This window comes from Pteropus vampyrus, unplaced genomic scaffold (genome assembly GCF_000151845.1).
Source record: "Pteropus vampyrus isolate Shadow unplaced genomic scaffold, Pvam_2.0 Scaffold223, whole genome shotgun sequence".
Taxonomy (NCBI): domain Eukaryota; kingdom Metazoa; phylum Chordata; class Mammalia; order Chiroptera; family Pteropodidae; genus Pteropus; species Pteropus vampyrus.
In genome coordinates, this window is record NW_011889004.1 from 615,125 (window position 1) to 625,819 (window position 10,695).

Here is a 10,695-nt window from a genome sequence, read left to right on the forward strand (position 1 = left end):
GTGTGTATGTGGTTTTTCTGCTTATAAATATAGTATGTGGTCATTGCAAAATAAATTGTATTTGCAGAACCACAGTAAGTACTCAACATCATCAATAGGTTCTGCGACTTTAAGCAAAACGACACATAATGAAACCAGTTTTACCATAGATTAATTGATATAAACAAGAGTTAAGTTCCTACAGCATATTTCTGGTCATAAAAACATCACCGAACTCCTGAATAAAGACCCATACATTTCTAATATTAAACATTGAAATAAATGTGAGCAATACATACACTTAAGAAGGATTAATAAAAACAAGTAAGATAGTGATTTTCCAACCTGCTTATCCCAGGTCAGGGTTGTAGGTGGCCAGAACCTCTCCCAGCAGCTCAGAGTGCAAGGCGGGAACCCACCCTGGACAAGACGCCATTCCATCAAAGGGCACACTCACTCACACGCACGCACACACACACACACACACACTCATTCATACTGGGACGATGTAGACATGCCAGTTTACCTCACATGCACATCTCTGGAATGTGGGAGGAAACTATAGTACCTGGACAAAACCCATGTGGACATGGGGAGAGTGTGCAAACTCGACACTGACAGTGGCCCTGGCCAGATATCAATTATTTTTTCTCATCAACATCATGAAACAACATTGAACAAAATAAGGTTATTCGAGGACCTGCTGTAGTATAAAAACTGAAAGCCCTCTCTATAAGCTCCTTACTATCACAGAGATAACCACCATTAGAGTTAGCATAGATTTCCCAGAATACTTTTCTATATACACACTTTATTAACCAAAGTGAGTGTATACCACATGTACTATGTTTCATACTTTATTTTTTTTTAACAAGTATCAGACATCTTAAATGTCAGCTTATTCTCTTTAGTGGATATAGTGTACTCCATTGAATGGATGGACCATAATTTACTTAACAAGACCTTATTAAGGCCATTTAGTTTATTGCCAGTTTCCAGGCTGCTAGAAACATTCTAGTACCTTTATCTTTGTGTCTCTGTGTAAATATTTCTGTAGGCTAAATTTCCATAAGTAGAATTGCTGTGTCAACAGGAATTTTAATCGATATTGCAAAGTTGAGTGAGGTCAAAAACCTTTTCAAATGCCTATCTGCCATTCTTATTTAACCTTCTCTCGGGTTAAATTTCCTGTTCACATTCTATGCCCATTTTTTGATCAACCTGGAGATGAGTGAAGCTCAGGAGTCAAGGCTGGGCTTTTCAGGACCTTGCTCAGGCTATGATCTCTACATCCACCCAGACAGTTCTGCCTCTCTGATATGTGGGGAAGAATTCCCAAGAGATGTCTGGTCACAGTTATCTGGGTCACAGACCCAGTTAGATCTAGACCAGAGAGCAAACATTTGACCTCTAACACTGTGACTCATCTCTGCCTAGTTGGATCAGGTCAGAGTCCCACCCTGACCTGACCAGCTGGCTCACCTTGAGCAAGTCATCTCACTTCCCCAAGCCTAAGTTTCTGCACCTGTTCAAGGAGAAGGTTGCACTGATAGAGCTCCACTTCTAGTCCTAACAGGTTGGAGAAAGAGGGACCTCACCGGCAGACAGCTAGGGCAGGGGCTTCAAGCCAAGACAGATACTTACAGATGCCAGGATCATTGCAGGTGAGGGTCCCATCCTCAGGCACCAGGTGAGCATTGTACCTCTGGTTGGGCAGTACCTCTGTCATCTCTCCTGCCTTCTGCCGTTCTCCCATCTTGGTCTTCAGAAAAATCCCAAAACCGATGTCTGAGCCATCTGACATGAACTGCCACCTACAGGAGACATCCATCCATTCAGAAATGATTCCAGCTATATGTGTTCTCTCTAGGGTTCTGCCACCAGGGCTTCTCCCCTCCCAGCCCAACCACTGGCACCTGTGGCTAAAAGGCTCAGGGCTCCTGGAAGGGTTCAGAACCCTACCTGAGGACACAGCCGGGGAAGAGGATCTCATACTCCACTTGGTGGGAGGAGCCACGGGAAATCTGCACAGTGTGCTCATACTGCTGCTTCACCTGGTCTCGCACATAGTACTTCTTGGGGATATCACCCCCGTAATTGATCTAGAAGCAAAGCATGAAATGAGCTGGAATGTGCATTTGAACCAGGCTTCCTTGATCTCCTCCAGCCCCCGGTGGCCCATACCTTGGATTTGCACTTGGGGTTTCCATCAGGGTCAGTCATGGTGCCCCCATACTCCGCAGGCAACTGGTCAGGACTGATATATTTCAGTAAAACCTCCTTCCAGTTTGCTGGCAGGAGAGGTAAGGAAGGAGAAAGAAGGGTCACCACCAGGCAAGATTTCATCACAGCCCTGGCAGTCGAGACAAAAGCAGCAGAAATCAACTCTTCCCACTTCTGCACACAAAACGGGCATTAGGAGCATTTGATGTGTGCCTAGCACTGCAAGGGGCTCAGGAGGAGCCATCACCCAGAGAATTGCCCTGCCCTGGGCCAGAATTCAGGAACCTAGGATCCTGTCCCCACTGCCTCTGGCCAGCTGAGTGACCTTAGGCAAACCACTTCATTCTGAGCCTAGATCCTCCTGCCCTGCCAGATTATGGTGGGAGTGAGATGACTCAAGTACTTGAGATGGTGTTGGAAACTGTAAAGTGCCTACACGTCTTAAGAAATGTACCATCACTCCCAGGAAGGTGATACAAACATTTGAAGTACAAGCAGGAGGAAACAAAGAAGGGAAGGACATTCTGTGCAAAGGGAACAACATGTGCAGCAGGTGTGAGGGCTCGAATCAAGATCTGTCTTGGTTAGGCGACTCTGTGCTCAATGGTGACTTAATGAAGGCACCATTTAAGAGTAACCCCATAAATGGGTTCCCTTCGCTTTACCCCAACCATGATTTCATTTCCGTCTCTCTTTTTTAGGCTGTTTAGCTGCCAGCGATTTGCTATTTTTTTGTTTTATAACCAAGCCCTTTCTTGACCAGGAGAGTTTGACTCTAGTGCCACCGATGCTGTGAACCGCTTCTCCATCATTCCAAATTCCTCAACAAATATCAGCCAATTACAATATTTTGATACTGGAAACCTTTCCATGCTGATTCTGGAAACCATCTATAGGCAGAAGCTCCTAATCATGGGGTACAATTGAGTGTCCGCTGCCACTGGTACTGGCTGGAAACCCACAAAGACTTTCCAGGGTTTCCCAGCCCTCAGATTTCAGGGACCTGAGACCATGCGACTCCTGGAACGCAGCATCTGTGTTCTTGGGGTGATTTAATCTGTGCTGCTAAACTCCAGCAACCAGCCCCGAGTGAATTTATTCCCTCCTCTGTTGAAGATCCTGTACCTTCTCGCCTAAGGCGAGTTTGGTTGAAAGAATTTCAGGTGTGGGTGGGAGAACAGACCGAACCTCCTCCACAACTCTGCTGCCAAACAACCTAATTGCCTCACGATCACGGTGGGTGGTATCAGCAGAGAAGCCAAAACCATCAGAGCCTTGCTCGGATTTTGTATTTCTTCCCCTTGCTCAGCCGGAGAGTTTGAATAAGGCCAGGTGGATTCTTCCCATCTTACAGACAAGGTCACTGAGGCAACAAGCAGCAGAATTTGTTGTGCCAGAGCTGGGATGAGAACCCAGAAGTCCTAGACTTTGCAGATTGCGTCACTCCAGTTTTAAAACTCACCAGCACACATTTGGAAAATCTACTTTCCATGTGTTGCCTAAAGGTGAACAATCAGAATCCATCAGAATCCCTATTACCTATCCCCAAGTTCAACTGCAGAGGTGGCCTCAAGCCTTCGGTAGGTAGTCCCAACCCACCTTTCTAGCCTTTCCCCCTTAACAATCAGAATCCATCAGAATCCCTATTACCTACCCCCAAGTTCAACTGCAGAGGTGGCCTCAAGCCTTCGGTGATTTACCTAGTCCCAACCTACCTTTCTAGCCTTTCCCCCTTACCACTCCACTTAATGCTCCAACAAAACTGACTCCTGTCTGTCCCTGGCTGGCTTGATTCCTGGCATCTTCCTCGATGGCCTCCCTTGTGCCTTGCTGTTCTCCCCACTCCCTTGCATACCCAATCCCTGCCCACCTGCTTCTCTGCCAGCCTTCTCAATCACTTCTCAGTCTCCCTGGTGGGCTCCGCCTCCTCTGTCTGCCTTAGAGCTTGGATATTCCCCAGGGCTCAGCCTCTGTTCTTTTGTGGGCAGTCTTATCTACGCTCAAGGTCTTAGCTGCTGCCTATATTTGATAACTCCCAAATCTCCAGGCTGGAGTTCTCACCTAAGCTTCAGGCTCAAGTATCCCCAATATCTGTATAGCTCCCACTCCTTAACTTCAAGCTTATTCTTCTACTCGTATTCCTCAATTGAATTAATTGCATCAGAGTGACTGCAATACTCAGTGATTCATGCTAGACATTATGGAGTCATTCGAGATTTCTCTTCCTCCCCTCCTATATCCAGTCAATTGAGTTCTGCTGTTTTACTTCCTAAATAGTCCTAAATCCATCCTCTCCTCTCTATCCCTACTGCTGCTGCCTTGGCTCAAGCTTGTAAAACCTGTTGCATGGACTATGGTCACAGTGGGCAAACTGGTATCTGTCTTTCATGATCTTGCCAAGAAGGTGTGTCTCAACTTAAAATCTGACCCTTGTACTCCCCTGCTCAGAACTCTCCTCTGGTTCCCAGTGGCCTATAGAGTCATGTCTCAGTGTCTCAGCATAGTGCCCTGGGTTCTCTGTGATCTGCTCCTGGCTCCCTCTCCATCTTGCCACCTGCCTGTGTCATAGTGTATAAGGTCTTTGCTCAATGCTGTTCCAGGAAGCAAGCTTCCTGTCTTGTTTCATCTGGTTGCCTCTTACTCATTCCATTGCACTTGGCTTAGGTAGGCATCACCTCCTCCCTAGGTCAAATGGGGTTCGTGTCTTCCCCAAGAGGCTGAGAGCTCTTCAAGAGACTCTTATCTAATTCAACTGTAGCCTCGGCACCTAGTCCAGGGCCTGACACAGAGTAGGTACTCATCAAGTGAAGTCACTCCTACTTGCCCTCAACTGAAAGGAACCTCTACTCTTGTGACCCCATGGCATCTTCTCTAGGCCAATCCTAGTACCTTTTCTAGTTTTCATTAGAGCTTCCTCTCTACAGTGCTGAGCTCAGTACTTTCTTCAAGAATATCTGAGAGAAAGAGTTCTTATGGAAACAGACAGGAAGACCCTAGCCCAGCCCCAGCTTGCTCCTGGGTCCCACCGCTACCAAACCAGTAGAGGGAACCTTTGCCCTGGTAGCTGTGGCCATACCTCTAAAGCCATCTCAACTTGGACTACAGACCATTCTGTGGAGTTGAGAAGAGTCTGGGCTACTCACCCCCTAGGACCATGATCTTCTTACGCGTATCCTCACTCAGGAAGGGTTTGACCAGGTTATATGCCACAGGAAACAGCTTAGGGGCTGGAACAGAGACCAGATGATGTGAGACTGGGAGCAGTGCCCACTCTGTCCCTAACAGTGTCATCTACAGGCCCATGTGTCAGGCCATACATTCCCTAGTGCTGTGGAGCCCACGCAGGTAGCCTAGGGTGTGAGGTTCAGCATGGGTATCTCTTCGAGTTCTGGTTTCCCCATCTGTATAATGGGTATAGTGAAATGGGTATCGTCTTCCTGTCTCACTGGGCTGGGTAGCTCGAAGGTAGTAATAGATTCTAGAAGCTCCATGAATTGTAAAGCAGTCTACATCAAAGGTTCTCAGATCCCTTCCTTTGGCTCACTTCATTTTACTGTCCCAAATCTCTCCCAGTAACATTTTTGGCCCCTCTTTCCCATTTGGCTTCCTCACAGGAAGTTCTCAACTTACCTTTAATAACTAAAAGACGCTTCAGTGTTTCGGGATAATTATCTTCAACCATGCAGAGAAACTGTGGAAAAAAAGCATTGAGAATATGGGCTCAGAACTCTGTGCCCGGGTGAGAGGCCCTGCCTCCTCCAGGCTGGACTCTGTCCCCATCGCCTCACCCATCCCGTAGGACATCCTTGCAGAGGGGCCCAACTCTCCCCTTCTCTGCCTTCCCCAGTCCTGCCTCTCACCTCTCCATAGACCTCCACAGCAGGCTTCCAGAGATGCTTGAGGCCAAGCCCCTCACAGTCATAAATCAGGGTTATGTTCTCTACCTTCTTCCCCATCTGCAGGGGACAGAGGAGCAGAAAGTCACAGCAGGCTGCCCACTCAGTTCAGGGCAAATGTTGATTGCATCATGTGCCCATATTGCAACCAGATCTGGGCGGGGCAGTACCTAGGGTTTTCCAAAGGGAGATAATTACCCCAGGCTGGAACTGTGGCCCAGACAAGTCACCCTTCCTGCCTAGGGCTCCATGTTCTCATCTAGTACCATTGGGTGGGTCTAGATTACATCTGAGGTCTCTTCTGCAGTTTGACCTGGAGGCCTCCCTCTTCCTCCGTGTGTAGCACCGTGTAGTGCTCTGTCCACAGGGCCTTGTGCAGCCATTTATATAGTGCTGAGGCACAGATGCTCTGTGCAGCCTAAGGGTGCATTCCTGTCTAACACTTCTTTGCCTCCTTGGCCTGTAAGGTCTCTGTAGACACTAGGCTCTCAGTGAATGTTTGTGGATGACAGTGTTGAAATGGTCCCGAACTTATCACATCATTTCACTGGATGTTTACATCTGATGAAGGGGAAGGAAGGAGAAAAGATTATGGTAGCAGCTCTAACATACTCTTCAAGCTTTTTCAGAGTAAGGAAATCAACTGTCCTTTCTTTGTTTAAAAATACAGAGTTAGAGAAACACAGAATCTGAGCTCATCCACACTAGTGATACCCAAATACTTGTCAGAATAGGGTGGTCCATGACAAAGATCTCACCAGTGCCCAGATAAATGAGAAAAATAGCAATAATATAGTGAGTTCTTTATGAAGCTAAATGTATTCCACTTAAAGGATTGACCTTTATTCTGAGATTTTGCCATTCCTATAGTTTTGGAGGTTAATTATGGTAATAAGTAGCTGGCAAATTTTTGTCCTTACTTAGAAAACTAAAAATTTGGCAACATATGTCAGTCCCTAAAACTTTGAAATTTCACTAGTCTATGAAATTCAGACGTCTGGGCCTCCGCCCTGAAGCTGTGTTTTTCAGTCCCTTTGTGACATCCTTTCTTTTGCTTGAACACCTCTACCGTGATTAACTCAGTCCACTCGCCTTTTCGGACTGGCGGTTACACTCTTGCCGAAGCAGCTCGCAGTCCCGCATCTTGGTCTTCAGCAAGTCCTGTTTGGTGGCTGAGAGGAGCAGACCCCTGGCATCCAGAGGTCCAATGATGTCATACCAGATGGGAGAGCCTTCCATGTCGTAGCCACACATGCCCCCTGAAAGATACAGTTGGACCACCTGGGCAAAGACACAGAGAAGGCACCTGGTCAGCAGGCCCAGGGCAGCCATACTCTCCCTGTATCCTGGGGCCTTCTTCTGGGCTTATCAGTTTCTCCCTCCACAGCCTTCCCCTGGGTGCCAATGGACACCCCTCCTGGGAACCATTAGGGCCCACTTGGTATTGTCAGACCTTCCCTCTAAGGGTCCCAGTCCCATGGACCCAGGACACAGATTGTGAGATTGTGGGTCTAATAACCTAACAGAAAAGTGGGCAAGGATCATCCGTCCTCACCTCTGGAGGCTGCCAGCTTATGACGTTGTCAGTGTCCTTTTGCTTTCGGAACTCCACATGCTGCAAACACACAATCGGGGCTTTAAGAAAGTGAGGGTGGAGAAGGGAGGACCCCTTAATAGGCATCTAGCAATAGGTGACAGCATGAACAGACCACCAGATCACAGGCAAGTCATGAGAAGGCAACTGGCAGGAATGTAAAAGAAGGCACTGCTTATTTTAGAGGTCTCAGCAGGACACTGTAATCCTCGGCTGGCTTAGACCTATGAAAGCTCTGTGTGTCCAGGAAAGAGAATGAATGTACTTTGTCCAGAAGAATAAGGCAGTAATGGTCGGTTAATGCTCAGATATGTCACACGAGCTACAGGCCATCATGGGAGTGGGTGGGGTGGGCAAAAACTGTTCAAGCACAGTGTGATTCTGACGGGCAGGAATGGTGGCAACCATGGGACTTGGAAGCAGATGGACCTCACCTTCCGGAGCATGGCCTCGGACTTCTGCAGGTCGAAGCTTCTTGCTGTAAAAAGGGATACGTGGTCAGGGTTAGGCCAGCAGACTGGGTGTCCAGGGACAAGATTTCCCTATCAGGGCCAGCTCCTCTCTGTCAATGTCCCGGCTGACTCCCACATCACTCCACATGTAGAAGCTAGTATGAGGACCTTCACTGAGGGCTTCTGGAGTACCACAACCCCTGAAAAGCAGGTCAAAGTGAAGGGCAGGTGGGGTCAGTATCACAACTTCAGGGTCAAGAGAGTTTTACCCTAGTGGATGCAATCGGGTGAAAGGTCTTATTTCCTATCAGGGAAAGGGAACACTGGACTCCCTTATCATTTACCCTTTCCCGTACACAAAGTGAATAATCTCACAGTCTAACATCCCAAACTGAAAACTTGACCCACAGTTCAAAGATGAACATAGCTGCCCCACAATCTAAGGCCAAGCTGGCAGAAAATCCCAGTAGGATGGAGGGGTTGATGAGCTTCCAGTCAATTTTGTCATGTCCTCAAAGGACTCACAAATACCCCTATGGGACACAGAGGGCCCTCCCTCCTCCAAGGGTGTCTGGAAAGTGTCAGAATCGAAGTTCACCTGGGCCAACTCTATGTTATGTATGAGCTCCAACAAGTTGTCCTGCTCAAGTTGAACACAAAGATTTCACTGCCCCCCAAAGCCATCTGTTCCTAGATCGTTTGAGTTGCCATTTGCCCTCAGTCATTGTTATACTGTTATACAGAGACACTTAGAGAGTGTGGTCACTTCCTCACCACATGACAAACTTCCCAATACTTAGAAATTCTATGCTGCCACTTGGGTTTCCCCCTGCTATTATGCTGCCCATCTGTGGACTCTTTCACCATGTCTCAAAGTGTGGTTTCAAGTTCACCCAAATAACTTCCCTTTGGGTGTTTTCCAGTTTGCCATCATCCCTCTTTAAATGTGTTGTCCAGAGCTGAGCACAGTACCAGGTGTTGTCTACCCTTCTCCAATAAAGCCTAAAAACTTTCTTGGCAATGGTCATGCCCTTAACTCAGGTGGAACTTACAGTCAACTGAAACTCCTAAATCCTTTTCAGCTATACTGCTGCTAAGCCTCCATCCCATACATTGTGAGGTGGTTTTCTGGCTTCATCCCTGTCAGATTTCATCTTGTTACACTCAGCTTCATTTCATCCTTTAAAGAGATTTTAAGATCCAGGTTCCGATCAATTTTGCCATCTGACCTATGAGCATTGCCTCCCAGCTCTATGTCCTCTGTGGATTTGACTGACATCAATATCTGCTTGACAGTCCTGAAACCTGGACCAGATAAGCTGTCCTCTGGACTGTCACCAGTCCCTTAATCATTGCTCCCCAGGAGTGGCCAAGCACATCCCCCGACTCTGCTATCATGAAATCCAGTCTACTCGTGATGTATTCAAAGGGTGCATTGAGAGGTTTGACCAGTGCCGCGCCAGTCACTAGAGCTGGACACGCATTTGCAGAACTGAACAGCCTTCGCTCTTGGGAAGTTCCTCCTGACTGCCCTTTATGTGCCATCATGGCAGCAGGCGGCAGCTTTTAGAGGAATGTAATCTGGGTTTGCATCTCTGCACTTCCGCCTCCCTGTTTGACCTTAGATAAGATACTCCGCATCTCTGTTCAAATTATCTAATGAGCTAGAAACACTTGGAAGATGCAAGGCAACATGCTATTATGATGGGAGTGCCTGGCTGGATTGTGAAAGTGGGGCTCCTCCATAGGAGGGACATCCCTAACTATGAGGAGAGACCTTATCTTCCCAGGGAATAGGAGTGATGGTGAACTGTGAGCCCCTTTATCTCGGGGTGGTTCTCCAGTTAATTCTTATCTGCCAGAGTCCAACATCCAGGGTCTTCTTCAAGGGCCCTCCCTGAGTTGCCACTTGTCCCTGGCAGCACCTGGCCTGGTCCCTTCCCAGAGCTCAGCCGAAGTCAGGAGGAGGCAGTGGAGATTTGTGAGCCGCTCTCAAGACCTGGGACCAGCAGAAAACTGAGCCCACCCGGGGGGAAAGAGGAAAGAGTAGAACCCCAGCTCACATCTAGTTTAGAAAAGGACATTCTGCTGGCATGCCCCTTGCAGATGTTTCCTTTAGAATCAAAGAAAGAAAGAGAAAATGTTTCTTACAAAAAAGAAGACAACAGAAACCTTAATTCAAATTCATAGTAGAGTCTGACCAAGCCTGAGCTTCTACCCAGGAAATGTGAGGCACAAATAAAGTGCAGAGGACACACTTCCTCTGTTTGAAGAGGCACAGCTTGGCGTCACGAAGTAGCTGTGGCTTACTGGAGAAGATGCTGGCTGGGGAATCTGTGGCCCTAGGTTTCTGCCCTGGCTCTGTTTCACATTATCTATGTGCCTTCAGGGAAGTGCCCTCCCCTCTCTGAGCCTCAGTTTTCTCATCTGGCAAATGAGGATGACCACTCTCTTCAGTGTCCCTGCAAAGAGATGGGTTATCCCAGGACTGGGGAGTTAGGGGTGCCTGGGAAACCAGCTGCAAGGCCCCAGACTGGCCTCCTCTTAGATA

At 47.7% G+C, this 10,695-nt stretch overlaps 1 protein-coding gene across 2 annotated transcripts in view; it reads right to left on the reverse strand.

Annotated features, from left to right (window-relative positions):
• SEC14L2 (SEC14 like lipid binding 2) overlaps positions 1-10,695 on the reverse strand; it is a 23,084-nt gene that overhangs the window by 6,142 nt on the left and 6,247 nt on the right. For both annotated transcript variants that reach the window (XM_011373316.2, XM_011373318.2), the window contains exons 3-11: positions 8,127-8,170; positions 7,654-7,713; positions 7,191-7,379; positions 6,063-6,158; positions 5,833-5,893; positions 5,346-5,429; positions 2,164-2,270; positions 1,942-2,081; positions 1,624-1,793 (exon numbers count right to left, since the gene is read on the reverse strand). In XM_011373316.2, the coding sequence (XP_011371618.1) occupies positions 1,624-1,793; positions 1,942-2,081; positions 2,164-2,270; positions 5,346-5,429; positions 5,833-5,893; positions 6,063-6,158; positions 7,191-7,379; positions 7,654-7,713; positions 8,127-8,170 (951 nt within the window). The remainder of the gene's footprint in view (positions 1-1,623; positions 1,794-1,941; positions 2,082-2,163; positions 2,271-5,345; positions 5,430-5,832; positions 5,894-6,062; positions 6,159-7,190; positions 7,380-7,653; positions 7,714-8,126; positions 8,171-10,695) is intronic.